At 41.8% G+C, this 22,693-nt stretch overlaps 1 protein-coding gene across 6 annotated transcripts in view; it reads left to right on the top strand.

Moving 5' to 3' along the window:
• Positions 1–2,947: 2,947 nt before the first annotated feature.
• NTRK2 (neurotrophic receptor tyrosine kinase 2) overlaps positions 2,948–22,693 on the top strand; it is a 206,149-nt gene continuing 186,403 nt past the window's right edge. For all 6 annotated transcript variants that reach the window (XM_052701545.1, XM_052701544.1, XM_052701546.1 and 3 more), the window contains exons 1-3: positions 2,948–3,281; positions 20,303–20,377; positions 20,621–20,692. In XM_052701545.1, the coding sequence (XP_052557505.1) occupies positions 3,073–3,281; positions 20,303–20,377; positions 20,621–20,692 (356 nt within the window). In that variant the 5' untranslated portion in view covers positions 2,948–3,072. The remainder of the gene's footprint in view (positions 3,282–20,302; positions 20,378–20,620; positions 20,693–22,693) is intronic.

The following is a 22,693-nucleotide window of genomic DNA, read 5'->3' as shown; positions in this document are numbered from 1 at the left end:
CATGCCTGTGGAGGAGTATCCCTTTCCCCTGCTCTGCAGGACAGCTGTGTGGTTCCAGGTGGAACACTCCCTTCATTTCAGACATGCTGTGGGTGTCTTTTCTTATCTTCCTCCACCCCAGCAATCTATGTCATTAAGCCCTACATGTAGAGATGGTGGTGCTGTGAGCCCCAACCCTTCTACAAAAAGACTGCCATGTGCCCCAGCAATGCTTTTATGGAAAATCCAAGCCATCATCTATAACAGGTGCTAATGCTGCTTTCAGATGCATGCTCCAGAGTCATTTAATATGGACTCACAGCTCATCAAGTTCCAGATCTTATCTGTAGAGCTTCATTCTTCCAACACCATTGATCCATTGGATTACTGGATCCAAATGTGTGGCTCCACATAAAATTTTGACAGTTCTCAATTTTCTGAAAACCCAGAAAACAATCTTATGCCCATGAAATAGTAAAGTCCAGTATGAGCCCACACAAAATCAGGAAAATTGAAGCTTGTTGTCATGAAGTCATTAGGGATATTACCATGAGCATTTATTGCCTTTAAGATCTGATCCTGTGTTCACCGAGAAGAAATCAGGCATAGACCTGGAAGCAGATTTCTCCACAGAACAGTATTTCACATTCTGCAGTGGTTTCCAAAATTTGGAAGCTTAACTGCATTAGAGACATTTTCCCAGCTTTTTTTGTAAATAGCATCATATTGCCATTTGTGCTATTAATCTTCCAGTCTCTCTTCTCCTCTTTAAACACTTTCATCCAAATACTTTAAAAATCCCAACAAATACTGCATCTAGAACATTGTCCTATGATTTTTTTTTTATCTTACTTGCTATATTTCTACGAACATTTCCATTTAGAAAAAAATATCCTAATTTAAAACAATTAATGCCCCCTCCTCCCATTTTTTTTCCAGAGTTGTGTTACCTACAGACAAAATATCTTGTGCTTGAATAATATTTTTATGATTTTTTCGCACTGCTGCACTATGCTGCATTATGTGGGTTTAGGACATTCTTATTGCTTGGGACTCTCTGAACCCCTCTTGTGTTTTATTTAGAAATGACAGACTGCTGGACCTGACAGGAATGATTTGTATTCTGAGTAGAAGACCTGTACACATGTAACCATTTTATTCAGATTTCTAATAGATTTGACGTAAATATGGTAACCTGATTGACACTATTTTAATTTACATATCTTTTTCCAGTCTTTACTCATTGCCCTATACAGAAGCATGAATCAGAGTTCCGGCGAGGTATGTCTGCAGCTGTGTTAGCAGGATGTTCTTTGAAAGCAGAACAGCCCTGATGGTGACTGTGTCAGGCCTATGAATGTACCCAGCAAGAACTGTATTTTTCCGTAGCCTGAGAAATGCAAATAGAACAGAGTGTTCAGTCAATTAATATGTGACATGTCAAATTGATTCCCGAGCACTTCCTAAACAGCACAGTGACAACTTGTTCTGTATCATCGTAGTGAAAATTCTGTGACCATTCTTTCTTTAACTCAGAGGTGGAACCCTGATCTACTCATTTCAAAATACACAGCCCTAGCAATTCAGTAAGAAAGGGCCATCACCATCTTTGAATATAATGGCATGTAGGCAAGCAAGCAGTCTGCCAACCAGTGAGGCAGTGACTGCCCGGCATTTATCAGGACACGGGGAACAGTGACTCGGAAACGACAGAACAGCAACACTGCGATCCCCAGTTTCCCCGACCGCTCGCTCGTTGAATCTGCAAACACATGACACGCGTGTAGATCAAATGTGTACCCAGTGATAACCCCCAGCTCTAGGAGCCACCATAGCCGGGCGCCGCACGGGCCGGGAGGGAGCGGGTGTAAACGACGGCCGGCGCCGATTGTCGCTGGTGCCGCGGAGCTCCGCGGGGCGGCGGCCGCGGGCGCGGTGTATGGCGGCGGCGGGACGCGCGGTGGCGCCTGCGGTGCGCGCAGCTCCGGCCACTGCGGCGGGATCCGGGCGCAAAAATCGCTGCGGAAAATCCGCACCCTGAGAGGGGAGGGGGGGGAGAGGAACATGGGGACGTTTGTGGGGGAGAACGAGAACCAGACTGCTGAGCTGCAGAGGGATGAACAGGGCGTTCCGGGGAAAGAGAAAGGCCGCTCATCTGCCGCCTCCCAGGGCTCTTAAGGCATCCTCATTTAGCGCCCCGAAGCCAGGGGTGCCGTCGCCCCCGCCCCGGCAGCTGCCCGCTGCCTCCCGGCAAAGTGTTCCCACTCCGCTCCAGCGTCCGCACCTGCGGCGGGGCGGTCCCACATCTCCCAGGGGTGCGTGAGTGTGCATGAGTATGTGTGTGAGCGAGTGTGGCTGTACACGCGAGTGAGCGAAGGCTTCGGATCAGACTGCCTATTGGTATCTCTCTCTTCGGCACCCTCCCTCCTATCCTCCTCCCTCCTCCCTCCCTAGTTGCTTTTGTTCCTTTTTTTTTTTTTTTTTTTTTTTTTTTTTTTTTTTTTTTATTTCAGATTTCAGGCTCATTTTGTGGAGTTTCTGCCCCTCTCTGCGTCAGCTCCACGTCACTTTGCCGGCAGCTCCCCGGCTTGGGCTGGGAGCAGGAGCTAGGGCTGCTTTATTATCAGCTGGAGGGAGGAGGAGACGGTGCGTGAAGCGGCGAGCTCGGAACCCCGAGCCTCGCCGCCGCCGAGGGCTGCGCCCTCCCTCCCCGCCCGCGGGCAGCGATACCCGAGCCCCCGCAGGTAGGAGCGCAGCCTCCGCCACCTGCCCCGACCGCTCCACTCGGAGCGTTTTGCAGCATCATCGGGAGCCGCCGCGGGGGCAGGCGGCGCCGCTGCCCGCCCGCGGGGCCGGGGCAGGTGTCACGCCGAGTCCCGCTCGCTCGAGTCCCGCCGCTCCGCAGCCCCGGGCAGGCACCGCGGCGGGGCGGCTGCGGCTGCGGCGCGGCGCGCCCATGTGAGCCCCGGCCACGGAGTGCTGGCCCGCGGCGCAGAAGGCTGCGCACCCTCCCTCCGGGCGTGTGCCCCGACAGCGGCGGCGGCGGCAGCAGCGGGAGGAGGCAGTGGGGCAGCGCTGGAGTAAGCGGGAGGCATGGTGTCCTGGCGGCGGAGGCCGGGTCCCGGCCTTGCGCGGCTGTGGGGCTTGTGCTGCCTGGTGCTGGGCTGCTGGCGGGGCGCGCTAGGCTGCCCCGCGTCCTGTCGCTGCAGTTCCTGGCGGATCTGGTGCTCGGAGCCAGTGCCGGGCATCGCCTCCTTCCCCGTGCCGCAGCGGAGCGCCGAGGATGACAATGTCACCGAGATGTGAGTACGGGCCGGCCTCGGCTCCAGTCGGGGCGCGGCGGGCGGAGGGCAACTTCCCCGCGCGGAGGTGCACTTGTTCCGCGGGCAGTCGCGGTGGCTGGGAGCCCGAAAGCCCGCTGTGATTTAATTGCACTCGACTTGCCAGCGATTCCCTTGCGAGCCCACTGGGATGATAAATCCCCATTGCCGCGATGCGGTTCCCCGCGAGCGGGACGGGAGGTGGGTGCGGAGTCGCTGCCGGCCGCGGAGCAGCGCGGAGCGGGGTGGGAGCCCGGTGTTGCCTCCAGTCCTGACCGACCCCGGGGCGAGCGCAGCCCCCAGCGCACCTCTGCAACGGACCCGGAGAAGGTCTTAAGTTATTGATTTATTTTACTTTCGCGCCCCCAGTTTAATCCTGTGAGCTTTAGTGGGATTTCACCCTCTTCACTGTCTCTTCACTTGTACCTTATTTCTGTTAGGGGAAAAAAAAATAAAAAAGAAAGGGAAGGGATGCGGCATATTCTGAGAAAGAGCAGCCGCAAACTGTCTCCCCTCCCAGAGCCATAGGAGTGCGAGCCTGCTTTGCCCTTCTCAGTAGGTTGGCCCCTAGCCTGCAGGGGAACGAGCCCGGTGCTTTCTTAGCGAGTGATGGAGGATTAGGAAACCCATTAATAGTGAGCAAAAAGTTTTTTCTGTCTCAACCTGTGTGTGACTTCCATCTCTGCTTGCCAGCAGCTGATTCTGGTAAGGGTAGTTGTATAGCAATTCCTGCTCAATCCTGCATCCTCTGACAGCCTGGCACTGAGGGTCATCTCCATGCCTTAGCTGAGAAAAGGCACAAGGACACTTGCTGAACAAAAATGTTGGACACGGGGGTGCAGATGACAGACCTGGGGGGAAAGACTTCTAAATTTGCTTTTTCCATCTCTTTCTTCCCTGGGCCCTGTTGTTTCCAGATTTTTTCACAAAAATTCACAAACGTTTTTTCACTTGACAATTTTATTGTAAAAGCTTCTGGAATATTTTTCCCTAAATCCGTACAGATTTCTCGCAGTTTCATTTCTACTTCCTTCTCCTCTTTCTCAGATTTCTTTAGAACCAACACAAAAATGACACAAAGTGTCGTGTGACATTAGATTAATTCAATAGCCTTTGGGCTACCTTTCTGCAGATTTTGGTAGTCTGTTTGCTGCATTTCCCAGAGAGTTTAGGGGAAAAAATGGGGGCTTTCATCCCTGCTGTTCCTCTGTAGCCTATCTTTAGTAGATTTTAGGACCTACAATATTTCCAAGTTCTTACAGCAGTTATTGTTTCAGATGTTTGCTTAATATTCAGTGGATTACTTTTTTTAAAAAGATTGCTTCAAACTATGAATCACCGCTCATTTTCATAGGCTTTCCTAGGCTTATTACTTCATAATTCCTATTTGGAGGCAATGCAGCAATTTCCCCCTAGAATTTAAAATCTATTTAAAAGGCCAGGGAAAGAAATGCGTACATAAATTTGTACTCCATCCATGACCAGCTTGAAACATGTCTAGTCATTTTGCACTGGTGCTTCTTGCTTTTATTGTGCCCTGTGTTTTTTTCAGCATTGCTGTCTTTACAGTTCTGCTCAGTTTTTACTGTATCATTCTGTGACATTGCATGTTGTCGTGTTTGGTGATCCAAAAATAATTTTGACTCATGGATTTCTCAGGAGATGCTGTGGCACGTATTTAAGAAGGTCTTTCCCAGAGTACTTTTAACATAGAACGTGAAGGCTCTTCGATGACTTTGTTGACATAAAAGTTGGTCTGCAATGGCCATCATATTATTTTGTGAGAATTTAGTGAACAGTAAATATGTGAGAAAGAGTGGTTCTTATATGGTAGATGCAGATTGTGAAAACATCTTTTTAACACTGCATACCCTGCTTTATTCTAGCTAAGAAACCTGTCTAATAGACTGAAGCATTACATTTTACTTACAAAGCATGAGACCTGATTTTACTTTTTTGTGCTCTGTAGATAAAAGAGCACAATTCTGTTCATCTCCGGTGGAATTACTTTTGGTATGAATAAGAGTGAGAAGAGCATAAGACTATTTCTGGTAATTTGTCCCCATCTATTTCCCATATGCCTGTTGAGACCAATCCTCCTTTTATCCCTTATGGCTTCCTCTCGGCTGGAGTGGATCTGGCAATCTTAGGCAAGGTGTCCACTGACTGCTTAAAGTCCCACACCTAGGCTACGTACTCTGGGGTTTGGCGAGAACCATATGGTTCAGGTGGACACATAACCCTGTGGTGGTGCAGAGCGCTGGCTGCTGAGCTGGAAGGATGCAAGGGGCAGCAGGGTGTCCCCTTGGCCTTGGGAGCTGGGAGAGAGATGGGGTGGTGATGGTAGGAACAGCAGACCCACAGTGCTGTGTGCCCATACTGCCCCGTGCATGGAGCTTCGTCTCTGTAGTGGCCCACAGGCAAACGGCAGGTTAATGCCCAATGAACCCACTCCTACCAGTCCAAGTGTAACTGTATTCCTGCTTGGATCTGCGTCTAAACATACAGAAATCAGCAGAAAGACCTCTAGAGCACTTCTGCATCAGCCATGTGAAGCCCGACTGCTGCAACTCAGTGTAGGAGGGCATAGGAGTATTTCTGCCTTTTCTTAGTCATCTTTCTCACTCTTTCCCTTCCTTGTTGTTTTGCAAGTTTTCTAATTCTGAGGAATAAGAGACAGACTCTGGAAATGCTCTGCCTCTCATAAGGTTTTGGATTTGTTTGTTAGAATGCTGACATGGGCTGGTCTTGATCTGGAAAGCATATGCCAGTGCTAAAACTGCTCATCAAAACGGAGCTCAATCATAATAATTGTTTGGTAGCGCTGATACTACTGGAGATAAATGGTACTCCAAAGTGAAGCCCTACATTAAAACAGTGATATCAGTCACTGAAGCTCATGCTAAGAGCTGAGGAACAAGAGTGGTGAGAGCAAAACAAGTGTATGAGCATTGTTAAATCCAGGCACTACAGCAGATAAGTAGTCCTCACTGAGATCACTGGAGCAAGAATATTAGTTGGTAGTAAATTACTAGCATCAAAAGTGTTCAAGACTTTTTGTGGAAGGATCAGTCTGATACTTTCTCATTAAGAAGTGTTTATTGTTAGTATATGTCAGCAAGTGTGACAGTTCATAGATCTTGATTTCAAAGAAACTCCTTGCGCTGTTAGTGTATTCCTGGCCCAGTTTCTGGTATCAAGTCATTAATACGTTGACTTATGATTATTCAGGTAAACGGAATTTGAAATTAATTGGTGTGTGTCAGGAAGAATTGCTTGCCAGCAAAATAGTAGGTGACTTCTTCATGCTTGCCTAGTAGAAGAGAGAGGTGATTGTGTATTGCGTACGTTTCAAAACCACAAAGTAAATTACTAATGCAGTTATATAAAGCACTCTAGAATTGTTAATAAATAAGACAGGATAAGTAATTTATAGAGTAAATTATTTAACAAGTCACGTGAGCTTGTGCTAAAAAAAAGGCATATTGAAATTCATCTGAAGCTCAGTGCTGTTGGTATTTTGGGTCTCTTTCATTTCAGATTTCTAGACCGTTGTAGATTAAATATAATGTAAAGTTATAAATATAATGTAAATCTAGAAGGTTTCTCAGCTCCTAGCCTTTTCTTCCTCAAAGGAACTGTTGGCTCTGCAGTGTTAGGTGGCTTAGCTGGATTGAAAAGCTCTTTCTAGTGGCTTGGAGTTATACAGTAAAATACAAGGCACTGGGCTACAAATTATTAAAGAGGTTTTGGACACTGGTGATATAATAGCTCATTTTAGGAATTTGTCACTTTTTTCTCATCTTTCTTTAAAGTTTTAGGTGATGGGTTAGGGTAAGTTTAAAGTAAGCATTGTGAAAATCAGTTTTTTAATTTCCAGACTCTAAAAACATTTAAAAGATCATAAATCAAAGGGTTCTGTATGCGCTGGGTATTGTTGCTTTCAGGTCGCCTTCTCTATGGCATGTTTTATTCCTTGTCCTTCCGGTTGGTAAGGAGCGATGGGGCTTCTGGGGGCTGGCAGAGGCTCTCTCCAGCAGGCTGAGGCGAGTTGGATGAGTGCAGCATCCATCAGGAGGTATTCAGCCTTGTGTAGGAGTGGGCTGGCAAAACACTGCCTTTAGTCGCTCGAGTTTTAAGAGATGTTTGAGATTTATACATGAAAATGAAAGCCATTTCTTTGGATTCAAGACTTTACTCTTGAATATGCTGTTTTCAAGAGGCTTGCATTTCCTCCCCTACTAATGGGAAAACAGAGGGCTAGGCAGTCCAGCCTCAGATATAGTTAGGATGGCATTTTTTCTTTTTTTTTTTTTTAATGCTAAGTGAAAGGGGGACAGCAGCATAGCAAGATTCCAGATCTCAAATCATGATAAAGTAAAATTTTTTATACAACTAAACAAGAGTCTTATTTCTGCATTTTGGATTTTGTTGTCAAGTAAGAGGAAAAAAAATCTTTCTGGATTATGCTTCTCTCTCATCCCTGTTTGTCATCTCTCACTGTGGCAGTGTCTAACAACACATTGATGATGGTGGCTAGCAGAATCTCCTTGCCCAAGCTGGATGTGTATAGCAGGTAAAGAAAAGTTACAAACAACGAAAAATGAAGCAGGGAACTCTAAAAATCCTAAAAATCCTCTCAATACTTACTGATGTTAAAAGTATTTTTAGCTTGTCACATCTCAAAAGCCTCTCTTTGAAAGCTGTCTTTTAAAAAGTGGAGCACTGATTGTATTAATTCACATTATTTCAAGTGGAGAAATAAATTTACAGACGTTTGAAAGCCATATGCCTGCACTGCTCTGTTACTGCACACTGTTTGTGTTTGCTAGGATCTTTTTATAGAAATGTATGTAGGCACAGAGGTGCTATTGAAATCATGTATATTGGGTATGCACTTTAATTCAACTTTTGATAGTGAGCCTATATTTTCAGAAACCACATAAAGCAAACGAAGCTTAAACTCCACTGAAATATGTATATGGAGATACTGTTTCTTACAGAGCTTCTATTAACATAACACTGAAGAACCATAATGCACTTATGGGAAAGAAGCCGTGTCATGGATATTCTGTTGTGAATATGCAATTTTAAAAAAATTTCCTGGAAGAACATGACCTCCACTGAATGTTGATTATCAGCAGGAGTTATAGCTGGAACTATTAAATATATTTCACACCAATTCATCTATTCTTGTTTCTGACTTAGTCACTGTTAGGATGTATTCCTGAAGATCAAATTTCAGGTCAGTATTTCTTGGTTCCCAGACAAGGCTTCAAGAAATACACCTTTTGCAGAACTAGGAGAAAGTGGAGCAAGGAAGCCCAAGGCATTTTAATATCCAATCTCTAAATGATGTGACTTGAACCAATCTGAACTGATTCTAATCCAGCCAGGTGCTCTGACAGGTGCTCTGATGCCTTTTATTTAAGCGAAAGCTGATGCTCAGATGAGGCCTTGTTAAAGTCAATGGCAAAACTTGACAGAGCTGATATTCCACCAAGGCAGAGTAGAAGACACAAAGGAAGAATGGCAGTGACTTTTTTCAGGTGTTTTCCTACCTGTTTTACCCTTAGGACAGAAGGGGCCTATTACTGCTTTACTTGATGTATGTTTCTCTGGGGTTTTCTTGGCTTCCCAGCATTTTCCTACCCTCTGAAGACTACATACGTTGAATCAAAAGGACACCAAGATGGAATGTTTTAGAAGGATACTTCTCAATTTTTCACTAATTCTTTATTGAAATAAACCTGCACAGTGCTTCCAATGTGCGAAATAGTGGTACCTGCAGTCACTACAGAAGCTTTTGCTGGATCCACAGAGAATACATGGCCCACCATTTATGTCCACCTGGTATTTAAATAAAGGCATAATGCATTAATCAAAGTTACTCCATTGCAGAAACATAACATCACTGAAAGGACAATACTTCCGGGCTTCCATGGGAGCTCTGCCTCGGCCCAGGCGAGTTCACTCTTTTTCCTCATGGTTTGACATCTGAGCCAAAAGAAATCTCTCAGTTCGAGACTTGTTGATTTATTTTTACTTTTTTATTTCTGAGCCTACAAGTAAAAATAATTAGGGCCATATTCAGCTGATATCAAGTGCAGTGCGTATTACACAATCAGATGCTTTATCCCATATGAAGTGTGTATAGGACGTGACTTTTCCCATTCTTTTGCAACAACTGTCTGATTTTCTAAATGCCAGACAGCACAGCAAGCGTATGTGGATAAATCAAGTGCACATACTGGGCATGTCAGACTGACGGGCATGCACTGAGAGACTTCACAGCATGTGCTGTGAGTGTCACGCACTGGACTTGCTCAGCATGTCTGGGAACGTCCTAGGCTGCAGCGTTTAAAATCTGGTGACTCCTTGCAGACTGCACTGAAGGTTCTTAATGCATCTGGCTGCTCTCCTGCCAGCAGTGGAGAGCGCGTTTCTTCCAGGAAGTGATTCAGGAGGCCAAATTAGATTCCTGCTGTGAATTACCTGATGGAGACATCCTCTGCCTCCACTCTCTGCAGAGAACCTGGGGGGCTTGGTTCAGCGAGGTGAACAGAAAAGCACAACTATTCCTCCAGCAAGAAGTGTCAAGCTGTCGAGTGAGATGTCTGCGTGGCCCAACCAAACCTCTTCCACGAAGCATGCTGGGACTGCACAGCTTGAAGCAGAGTGCGGGTCTGAACCTGGGTCTTGCATGTCAGCATTGTAACTGTAACATTGTCCTGTATGGCATACAGATGTGGATTTGCCTCAGTTCTTCCCGTCTGAATTGCCTTACTTGATGTGAAGCATCTGAATTGCTTTTGGGCCAGAGAGGACAGTCTGTTAAGCTAAATGACCACAGTGCTTGTGCAGGGGAAGGCTTGGTCCTGTTCCTGCTTCACAGACAGTTCGGTTACAGCAGAAAGGGGAGCTGCACAAACAGATATGGCTGAGGCTGCCCTCTCTCAGGTTGCATTATGGTATGGTGTCCTTTGAGAGACTTCCCTTAGGAGGAGGTAAGAATTGAACCCAGTGCTCTGGACCATAGTAGACAGCAATATCCATAATTTCTTTCCAGCCTGTGGCCTGCTACCTCATACAGACAGGCTTTTGATCTGATTTTTAAACCAACAGAAACTATTTGGTGATTATGGGTCTAGTTCAAGAGGGTGAAATTCCATTTTATTTTGTATAGGCAGGTGAATAGGATATTTGTTATTCATCTCCTGTTTCCTCCTCCAGACTCACGTCTTTCTAATTTCTAATAAACTGTTTTTTGAACATGTTATGTGTGCAGTAGTCCTCACCTGGTGAACACACTACCCTCCTTCTATTGACTTTAGTGGGAATAACTAGTGAACTTAGGCATACAATGAAGTATTTTACTCACACAACTTAAAGTGGAAGGAACGTAAATATCTTTTGAATACAGTGTATTGCACACTTACACATGTACACAAAATGTTAAACTTTTCAAGTTAGATTCAAACGTATTTACAAACATTTTGAATTGGCACGTTTGCATGTGACCTTAAGGCGCTTAACTAGAAAGAAATATTAAAGCTGGATGCTACTTCTGTAGGCTTTTCTGTTTCTTTTGTTTTTATTTTTTGTTTTTCCTTCAGTTTTAGCAATCACTGCAGCTGCTGCACTGTGTTTGTGTGCTGTGGCTGCCTTGTTGCCTGGAGCCTGTGAAGTTTGGCGGATGTGGACCTAGGTGGCACAGCTGCAGAAATATACCACTTGTTCTGGAAATGAGAGTAGGTGGAAGAAAGATTGTATTGATCTTTCCTGCCTTGAACACTTCTCTCAGCCCTCCATGGCATTCTGTCTGCAAAGAGAAAGGGCACTCGGTCCTTCTGTTGGCTTGGTCTGATTATATGGACAGAATCAGTCTGCTATAAAATACTTCCATCTCTTGTCATGACATAAAATGAACAATTTAGCATGAAGTAGTTTTTCTCTTCACAGAGGTTATCTGAAGTGAAAGACTTAGGGGATGAGAGTCCTGAAAAGTTGGGGATGTCAGCAAAATGTCTGGCTGACACCTGCTTATGTAATTGCAGGTGAATACTTCATCCATCCTGGGAAAGGGATGTGCTGCAAGGTATATAGATTGCAGGAGCACTGAAAGGTGTGTGCAGAAATGTGGTGTGGTTGCAAGAGCCTTAAGAATAAACTGCTGACAGATGAGAAAAATGTTGATCTACTTCTAAGCAGTGGCAGGGACAGAAGATAATGGAAGGATGCTATGAAAGCACTGGTGGATAAGGAGAAGGTGAGTTTGCAGAAATATTGGAAAAGTTGGAGGAAAACTGTAGAAGACCAGTCTTTCAACACAGAGGTATACGAAAAGCAAGTGTATAGTTTGAAGGGAAAACAGCAGAAAAGCTGATCAAAGATTAGAAATAATGTCAAAATTGTCAGTTAGAAAAGAGTAGATTTTGCTAAAGTGTAACAGTGAAGTGTAACAGTAAATGAATGCAGTGATAAATCAGATTGATCTCATTTTAGCAAAGGCAATGTGTATAGGTCAAGCAACAGAATAAACAGAAATACAAATAGAAACCTGAAGGAAGATACAGTACAGTGGTTTGTGCGTATCACTGCATGGGAGGATTTTCCGAAAGTCAAATTGGACAAGTACAGAAACAGAAATTTATGGAAAAAGAGGCTGTAACATAGCAGTTAGCACAAGTGGTAGAAATACGGTGGATCCTGACACGTGTTCAGACAGTGTAACAAATATATCATTATGCTAATATAAGCAGTGCAAGTAGGAAACTACTTGCATTAAGTGAAAAATAGGATGCTTCAAGTGAAGAAAAGTGCTATCTTTAGTTGTAAATTAAAAACATTGGCCAATTAAAATGAAGAGAAATACAGGACAGAGAAAGTAATAGAAATAAGTATGATAATAGAAAGAGGAGACTGTAGATGTGGAAGAGCAAAGAGTCCTCCTGGAAAGCTTTAGCAAAATACTTATAATGCCGTTTAAACCTTCTCTGAAAAAATGCTGTGGTTAAATAAAAATAATAATATTGGTACTGACATACATTAGGTGGCAACATGTTCTGGGCCTAGAGGAGCAAACAAAACGATATTATGGTAAAATAATATGAAGATATATTTGTGTATATCTTCCATTAAAATACAGTGTAAAGCTTGGAGAAGGCAGACCTGCACTGAAGTCTACCCAAGATGTTTCACAGGTCCTGAAAAGGAGACTAAGAAATGAATTGTGAACCACAGCAGCAGACGGTATCAGTTGAAGATTGGAAAAACGTCTACCTGCTGAGTTCTCTGTTTAGTAATCACAGAGAAAAGTGATAGAGATTATTACCATGTGTGTAGACTTTCAAGACTTAAGTAAAAATAGGGGAAGAACTACTTTTGATAGCTTATGGAAAAGGGAATATTATCTGAGATGTCAGCAGTCAAATTATTTAGCAAATTTAATCTATTAAGAGGATATACGTGGATTTTCCTGAATAGATGCCCTCAAGTTTTGTAGTTTCACTTCATCATTTGAAAGTACTGCCTTTTGATCTGCATTTGGCAGGAAGTTGTGCTACACACAGTGAATGGTGAAGTGCAAAGTAGAGCTGGTATTCTTGATCAGAATATCATGAACAGAATATTTGATATTCCAAGATCTGGTAATTTGAAACCAAATAATGCGAAGTGTGGATTTCAACTAGTGGAGGTAAATGTAGAAGGCAGACTGATCTCAGAGGGAATTTCAGAGGGAATATTTCATCTTAGATTACAAGCGCTGCTCCAAAAGAAATGCCTCCCATTTTATTATGTTGGCCCACAACATTAGCAGCAATGTTGATGGTATAGCAGTAGAGGTTGAACCTTCCCAGCAATATTCCCTTACCTTTTGTCACCACGTGACAGATGGCAGCAGAGGAGCAGTCAGACAAAATGGTGTCTGGCATGGGAGTACATATGCGGCAAAAGTCTGTCACTGAATTCCTCTAAAATTGGAATTGGAAAAAATTGCTCCTGTTAACATTCGCTGATGCTTGTTGAACACTGATAGAGATAACAACATGGGTGTGAGCACGTTTAGGCACCAGGTGTTGTATTTCTGCAGTGGCAACAGTGACAGTGGGTCACCTCTACTTGTGCAGATTTTTGCGAGCACAACATGCAGACCAATGCTAATGGTGGTGACTATGTTGAAAAATACCATCTTGTAGCTGAGAATTTGCTCTATTAAACAGTGTTATCGTGCTCCTTGTAGCTGTTATAAGTTCCATGGAAATAAGTAGGAGGCATTACTTTCGGGGCAACTTCTGTAAAAAGACACACATAATGCTGAACATCTTAAAACTTGAAAATAGGAAAAGCACTTGAACTGTTGTGAAGCAGACTGATTTATGTCAACAAGTGTTAATCTAACTGAAGGATGTGCAACTCACTTCAGACTTCCATTCCACAGTCACTGCCTGAGCTTCGTGCCTGGGAAGAAAAGAATTCAAAGGTTTTGACATCAACTGAGATGCTTTAATGTTTTGATTCACTGAGAGAACTGAAAAGATACATCTGAAGGATAGTTAGGAGCAATCCTGTTACGGAACTGATATTTTTCCATTCTCATTTGCATCCAGGCCAGTAACAGCTGCAGAGGTTGTGTATACAAGTGCTGAAAAAAAGAGCAATTGTGTTACTATCCTTTGAAAAGTCAGTACAATAGGTGATTTTGTAGGAGGAAAAATGTCACATATTTGTTTGTATTTATATGTTCATTCAAGATGGTATTTCATACTAACAAACCAAATTACAAAAAGATAAAAAAGAATGTTTACTCTTCTGTGTGTTCACTGTGAAGAACTAATAAAGAGCCACATTCACCACTCTTCTTTTGTGTTTATATAATGTGTTATTTTTAGTGTATGTGTTATAAAGGGCCTGGTACAGTAGTTTAAGTCTCTTCTTGACAGTCTGCTGAGACGATTTCATGCACAGTAGTTGAAATGAATTTTCTAGATAAGTATAAAGTCAGTGATTAAGATATACCTTCCTGATTTAATAGTTTGTTGTCTGTCCAACTGATACTTCTTTCTGAATATATCAAGGAATATCAGCATTTCCAAAATGTCTTTGCTAAAGAAAAGCTAGACCATAGCTGTCAACTGACCTCTGGAGAAATGTCAAAAATTGATGTCTTGGTGAAATTTTAGCTGTATGAACTTCATGGAGCTCAGCGGGGAAGACAGGTACTCTGAATGGTGATCCAAATGGAGAAAATAGTTAAGTAAGCTCTGCATTAATTTCGGGAAATGCAGTTCTTATATGAAATGTATTAAGGGCATGAATCTTAAATATGGGCAGCTGCATGAACTGTCTTGAGAATTAGCTTCATTTGGTAGTGTGCTATTTGAATAGAGCAGAGCAAACACCTTGAAGCCAAACCAGAGACATAAGTAAGCCCAAGGGTGCATTATGTTTCGTTTTCTCTGCCTCTAAATATAGTAACTGTTTCCTTAAACTCTGCATTGCAGACATACTCGTTTATTTTCACTTTTGCCTTCATGTTTGCATTCTGTAAAGAGTGAACTAAGGCTGGCTGGCAAACTGTGGGCTTTCCACTTCCCAGGAAGTTGTCATAAGAAAGGCTATGGATCTGCTCCTGCAGTGCCAGAACCAAATTGGGATCTCCACTGCATTTGTGCTTTCTCCTGCTTTAAGTTCTTGGGCTGGCACTAACTGTTCAGGATTCTCAGCTTTAAAGGAGAAATTCCCAATGGAAACTGCATGGTAACAATTGGATACTACTGACTGAATAACCTCAGTAGCTTGGCATAAAACCACTGCTGTCTCCAGTTGGCACAACCATACGTTAAGAACAGGGAACTGTTAAAGCTAACTGTATTCACCGACCTGGGATGTCTTGCTCCAGATAGACCTGAATAGCATGTTATCTGAGTGTGTACTGAAGCATTTGCTCAAAAAAAGCATGTGCCAGTGGCTGCAAAGACAGGTCCCAGCGTTATTCAGTGATATGTGTTATTCATGATATGTGAAGAGCTATCTCCTGTTGTCTTATCTAACTCATGGTTAAATGCTCTAATTGGGAGGAAGAATAGCCCTAAAGGATGACTTTTAAAGAGCCTGTGATAGTTGCATTTCATTCTTCATGAAATATAAGGTGATTCACAGTTAAAAGAACAAAACAAAACAAAACAAAAACACAACAAACCACCAATCACCACAGCATTTGCTCAGAATTTGTCAGAAGACACCCGACAGCCAAGGAGTCAAGCACTTGTTTGCAAAATTACTGAATTCTTGATAGATCTGTGGTGGACTAACTGGACACTTCACTTCTTCCCTGACTTGGGGCATGCTTTCCCAGCCATCAAAGTTCTTGAGATTGGCCTAATGAAATCTGGCACTGATGACAGCAGATGAGGACAGCGGAACCAGTAAAAAACTGGTATAAAATTCAGCTTATCTGTAGAGAAGTTTCAGTTTGTGGGTATCTGCACTGTACTCATTGCATGCTGTCAGAATTTCTCTTCTATGGGGAGCTTGGTTCTATGTGTAAATATTTCTTGCTTGAGTAGAGATTATATCATTGGTCCTTGCATCTGCCTGAAACCTGGCATTCCTTGTACACAGCATTGTGTAGCTGTATGCTTCATTTTCAAACTATGTGAGTTCACACCCCTCAAGCATTATTTTCAGTTTGATTTCAGAGGGGCTACAAATGAAATCCATTTGAATCTGCCAAGTGCCATCAAGTTTTGTGTCAAGCTTACAAATTTTGCATGATTTCAATGCATAACCATAAATCAGCCCAGGTGTGCTGAAAGTTTCTGTAAGTTTTACTATACCTTTTGATGAACTTGTTTTGACATTTGAGTTGTAAGAAAATACAGCAGTAGGAAACTTTGCAGTGTTTAATTTTGGATGTTACGTACAACTCTCACAGTAATGTAGATTAGGGACATCCATGACATGTCATTAAATAGTAATTCATCTACGTTAGTCCAGTGTTTGGAGTGTGCTGCCTTTCTCCCTAAAGACTACATGAAAAAATAACATAGAGTATGAAGTTTTCCCAAAGTTCAGAAACATTCCATTTCACTAGGGAATGTTTATTGATTATTTTTTTTAACCATCTATATGAATCAGGACTAAACATATCGTTGGTTTATTTTTCAGTGTGCTAAGAAAATACATTTCCCATAAAGGGAGCTTCCTGGCAGCAGTACTTCTGGAGCCCAATTACAGTCTTATATGCTTACATCTATGTTGTTCAGGCTGGTGTGTGCTGAGTTATCCAGCATGCCCTTGCAGCTCTAAATGGAGTAGTATATATTAATGTACGTTAGCACAGAGGAAATAGAGTCAATCATATAATTTAAAGGGATATAATTCTGCTGGCCGATTTTTTTTCTTTTCAATTTAAAAAAGAAAGTCTTTGAAAGTCATTTCTAAGTTTAATAGTTTTATGAGCTGCTGAAGCGCAAAGGAAGTTGAATTGATTTAAAGTGCAGAACATGTTTCTCCATGCTATCATAGTTCAGTTGTGGCTCTGCTGACTTCGTGCAAATGCAATATGCAATCTTTCATATATGTAAAAAGCAGAAATGAAGAGCTGGCCCTCCTGAAAAGAGTATGGAAGAGCTAACTCTTTCACTATGGGATTTCAAAATATCCTCTCCAGAAGGTTACAGAAAGAGTAAAGTGTGTGATACTGCTCAATAGCTGTTGAAGCATGCTGAAATGAACATACTGTTGTAGTTTGCAATATGCAGTCAGTAGGTTTATGATTCTGAATGCCTTTATTAGAATTAATCAGTAGTTTACAAAGGGGAGATGAAATTAAAGGTCTAAAACCAGATACTGTTTACTAATGACTCACTGAAGTAGATACAGAATGCTATGGTATAATCAAGTGAGTAGTGTTGCGGACAGCAGAGCAGTTTGGCTTAGAGGCAGTAGCTGGTATTTGTGAGGTGCCTTACACCATCCCATTGGGTGCTATCCAGCCAGGCTTTGGTGGTGCTGCACTTTGCTGTGGTGTGCAGGGGAAGCTTCCAAGCCCCTCATGTGACTTCAGCCAGCAGTGAGTCAGGATGTTTTTCTTCTCCGCTACAATAAAAACCTTCAGTTAAAGAACAGGGTGGATGTTCTTAAGGACATGCAGGCAAATTACATTTCTCAGCGCCGCCCACTGCAAGACAGAGCTTTTAGAGTATTAATGTTTGATGATAAGTAGCATCAAGGTAGAGTAGTTGTGAAGAAGGTAAAAATAGACTTCAGTTAGAGAAGAGGTTTTATTTCGAACCTCCCTCTAAATTAAACAGAACTTCCCCTGAAAGTGTACAGCTAGTCACTGGACTTTGTTCTTTCTCAGTGCTGTGAAAAAACTGCAGAAGCTTAACTTAAAACAGTCTTGCTAAGCAAGTGAGGAAGCTTAAGAGTCCTTGCTTATGGTAAATTACATCTGTCCACTCTTTGCAAGGTTTTCTAGTGGTATGAAATATGTTTTGCTGCCTTTTACTGTATGGAGGGTGTTTTAACACACAGCAGCTATTTTTCTGAGTTAGTCAGAATTTCTTCTCAGCCTTCACTTAAAGTGCAGTTATGCAGAGTCAATGGTTTTGAGTTTTTTGAGATTCTTCAAGTTAGTGAGAAACTGGAATCATAAGTCATTTGCTATATCCACCATAAAGAGGCTAAAATCAGAGTAAAGAACGTCCCTTCTTTGCACAGCAAGAGAAAGATAGACGAGAAAAGGCTGTGAATTTTTATTGCTTCTTCCTCCCAAATGCCGTTCCTTTACTTTGTTCCCTAGCAGACTGACACTGATTTATTTTAATAGACTGTGCGTTTGGATCTTTCTTTGATGCAAATTGTGGTGGCTTCTCTCACTGCAGCACAGCTGAGCTGTTTTACATAGGCTGAGGTTTACCACAGAATGTAATACACTAATATATTTCTATGCAACTCTATAAGTTATGTCAGAATTCTGTAGCGTGTCCTAGTGGGAGGTTCTTGTTCAATGCTTTTATGATTAAAATTGTGATGTCAAATGCAGATGTGTGATAAATGTGTTTAAGAGATGGATGTGTGTTATGGCAGTGGTTGTCAGAGCTTTTTTTGATGGCTTAATCTTCAGCTAGTGCAATTGGTCCATCAGATTATTTTCTTTTATTTTTCTGAGTACCTTCTTCCTGTGTTTCCCTGTCTGTTTTCCTTTATTTCATTTCTCTTATGTTTTCTCTGTCTCTGTCTGGTCTCAGCAGGGTTCTCATTGGTTGAACACTGAGGACAGGATGAGGAAGATATCTTAGACATTCCTTGCATAACTTCTTTTTGGCATGATAAGGTCCAAGTCACAGAGAAGATTAAATAATGAACAAGGGAGGTCCAGATGCACCCCCTTGCAGTACTCAGATAGATGAACTGGGGGTCTTTAATAAACAATTCTGTTGTTTTTACTTGGCAAAATATATAAATTTCCCAACTACCACCACTAACAAAATAGATTAACAAATCCTTAGAGGTGAGATCAGATTGCCTTTAAAAATTCAGGGAAGCATGCACAAAATGCAAAGTAAGCCATAGTCTTGTAATGGTCAGTTTTAGCCTATGAAGACCCGCAGAGTGCTCACTGTTGTATGATGCAGTGGTAATGTGTTTTGTCTAGTGTCACACTAGTGATGTCTAGTGCCATTTCACTGCTTTTCTTTTTTTCCCGAGAGACAGTGAATGCCATTAAGGGAAGCTTTTTGCTTTCCCTGGCATTTGGCAAGAGTATAGCCCAACTCAGCTTTATAGCTTGGAGGAGAGCCCAGCCCAACTCTTGGGATTCTCAGGCTTTTGTTGGGATGTGGGCACACAACATACTTCTTTTACGTACCAGCTAAAGTAGATTAGTTGATTTTGGGAAAGCAATACTCTTTCCTTTCCACTTCATCAGAATTCTCATTAAATAGGAAAAAAATTCTTAAAGTGAAAACAATTTTTATTCTATCAAAGAAACACTTTAACCTTATAAGCAAACCTGTGGCTTTGACTAGTTCTGGATGTTTATGAAAGTACAAGTGCATTTCTGGGTTTCTTAGTGACTGGTGTTATATTTTGAAATGCATGGACTTTTTAGAAGGGAGGTTTTGTACATCAGAGTTATTTTTCAGCCCATGAAGGTAAACGAATTGCAGTTTCTACTTAACCCTTTCTATTAGACAGCCTTATTTGTGCTGTGAAATCTCTTTTCTTGCTGAAGAAGAGTTAACAGTTTACATAATTCCACAGACAACATTTTAATTTAAAATCTGTAGGACAATCATAGCTCGCACATGATAATAACACAAAGGACCATCCTGCATGCCCGCAAGCTTTTTGGGGTTCAGATAGTTATTCTTCATATGAGAGTGTACTCTCAGTGTTTTGCTCCACTATGACAGTTTCTCTTCTCTTAAATTCCTCTTGTTTATGTAGTATCATGCAATGCATCCTCCCTTTCCTTTGTTTTCTTATTGCTACATTTTGTGAATAAAATTGAAACTGCTTTGTGACAAGGTGGATATCAGTTTAACAAGTGATTAAGCTAACCATACAAGGGAAGTAAAACTAAGGGATCCCACCCCAAATGTAAGTAGCTTAATTCCACTGCCACCATCGTGGCTGATCCTTTTGCTGCTATAGAATGCATGATGTAGGGAAGCAGTGTCCTGGAAAAGGGTGACATTGTGATGCAGATTTATTTATTGTCTTCAGGGTGACTTCCTTCCTTGATGAGCACTGCTTCATTTTCCCTTTGTAAAACTCAACTGTTTCTCCTCCAGACCTCAAAGTATAATTTAAATAATGGGGAAGATTTTAAGGTGTACCTGTGCACTGCAGAAGATCTAACTAGGGCTTAGTGTTAGTTGCAATAGATCAGCAACCACTGAAGCACGCAGGCTTCAATACTTGGCCTCTGAACAATCAAAGCCATGACAGGAACTACTCTCATACTCTTTTCCGTCCTGCTTTTTCAACAGTTACATCGCAAACCAGAGAAAATTAGAAAGTATCAATGACAATGAAGTTGGATTTTACGTTGGACTTAAAAATCTGTGAGTACATGGAATAAATATTTTTAAAATTACTTTTTCTCATTTCTCATTTCTCTCATGGAAGTATGTACAGACTTCGTTAGAGTGTAAGTATGACTTTATATGTTACAGAGGGCAGTGATACATCTTGCAGTTCAGCCTTGTAGTGATTTCCTCCACGCTCTCATTTTAGCCATTTATTATCATTATTCTTATTACTGTATTGTAAATGGACTACTCTAACATTTTTATCTGTTTTCACAGGACCGTGGTGGATTCAGGCTTAAGATTTGTGTCCCGTCAGGCATTTGTGAAAAATGCCAACTTACAATACATGTGAGTAAGAAAAGCGCCTGCCTTTCAAATCCAACCCCTAACTCTTGTGAATTTCTTTCTCTCTTTTACCATTTCTTTAATAAAAAATGTTATAACGAGACAGACGTATAGTGACCATCTGTCATTCATTGATCTGAGTAGGGTATGTATGGTAAGGAACTCGCAGAGTGTAGGGCATGTATGATATAGAACTGGCTGATCATAGGAACATAATGTAGGCTGGTGAAAAGACAGTCTAACTCATTATCCTGTCTCTAGCAGTGGTCTCTGGCTGTGTCTTTTTTGGTACGTAGTATAGCACAGTGCCTGTCTCAGCTGAACTGATCTGGTGCTGCTGGCACATTGTCCACCCTCTATGCATTGCACTCAGTGACAAGGATTTGGCTGGATTTGGCCTGATTCATTGGGTCAAATGTATTTTACAGTGCAGTAGCTGCATGCATGAGGTAAGCATATCTTCAAGTGTAGCTTGACCACTTTGCATTCCCATAGACTGTGCCAAGTTTGTGAAGCAGAGCCCTGTAAGTGAGGATGAACAGAAGATTCACTTCAAAAGCTCACTCATGATCTAAGCAAATGTTGCCAAAGCAGAATATAAGAATGAGATTACTTTCATACCCAACTGGAGTTTGTGGTTCATGAATTTCAGGAAGCTGAATTGGTGTTCAGTGGAGTTTTTTGCCTGTGTTTTTTGAGCTTACTTACACTTTAGATGTGCATACATGCCTGTAAAGGACTGTAGAACTTTTTGCTAGGTCAGCTAAAGAATAGATCACTTTGCTACTTACATGGAAGATCATGGGTCCAGTACTACAAAATGTTGAGATTGTGCGTCGGGCTCAGTTCCTCACAGGTACTCTATTTTAATCAAATATTCAAGTGTATATTTTCAGTCCATCCATCTTCTTTAGATGTTTAGCACTTACTCAACCCTTTGCTTTTGTTAGGTCCTAATGAGATCAAAAAGACATAAGACCAACCCTCAGCCTTCCAAAAATACTTCCATGTAATATGTAAGAGCTGCTGAACCAAGCTCAAGGCTTTGCTAATAAAATGAAATCACTTTCTACACCTGTGTTTTCCAAAGAATAGCAATTAAATTACATAAGGAATTGGATGTGAATATCTGTTTCTGCCTAAATATAATTACTGTCACTCGAAGATTGTGAACCAGACTTTGCTTAGCTGTAAGGCCATATTATTTCTTACAGTCATTAATAAATAACTTTTACTATAACTAGTTGGTGATATAAGGAAGTATATTCCTGAAGTGAATTTGTTCTTCTGCTTATGTGGGAATTACTCAGTGAATTATGATTGCAAAAGATGAAACTCTATAAAGCCAATGCATGTGTGCTGTCTGTGGAAATGTGCAATGAGAACTTACTGGTCAAGAGGCACAGCTGCGAACAATTCAGTTGCTATGCTGGGACAGAATCTTAGCTCAATGCAGTAGAACAGAGAAAATGCAGTCTGGGATTAAAATGAACTTAATGTTAGATTTTTCCCATTAGTGTAGTTGCTATCCTGGCATCTGTACTCATGACCAGGAAAGGCATCTATTTAGATACTAAATGATACTAAAATGAGTATACTAAATGTAGGATGAGGATACTAAAATCTACATGTGTAGAAAGATCTTACAGGGAGGACTAGTAGAGTATTTTGTAAAAGAAATCTTCTAAGAAATTAAGATGCTGAGTATGTTCAGTCCAGTAGAGAGAAGACTGAAAGGGAATATATATCTCCATCTTCAAAAAGAGAGCAATTGTAATGAGGAGAGTAATCAGTTGTCTCTATGACTATGAACATAGGATGATGAATAATGAGTTCAATTTGTATCAAGGTAAATGAATGTTTGGAAGTCTTTCCTATCTGTATGGACAGGTAGACACTGCAAAAATTCACTGAAAGAACGTGTGGATAAGATATCTCCAAAATATTTTAACCACAGGAAGAGCTTCAGCTAGAGCACGCAGGCAAACATGGAACACATAGTGA

This window comes from Tympanuchus pallidicinctus, unplaced genomic scaffold, assembly GCF_026119805.1.
Source record: "Tympanuchus pallidicinctus isolate F22 unplaced genomic scaffold, pur_lepc_1.0 scaffold4, whole genome shotgun sequence".
Lineage (NCBI taxonomy): Eukaryota > Metazoa > Chordata > Aves > Galliformes > Phasianidae > Tympanuchus > Tympanuchus pallidicinctus.
Note: the sequence above shows the minus strand (reverse complement) of the source record. Positions and strands in the feature narration are given on the sequence as shown.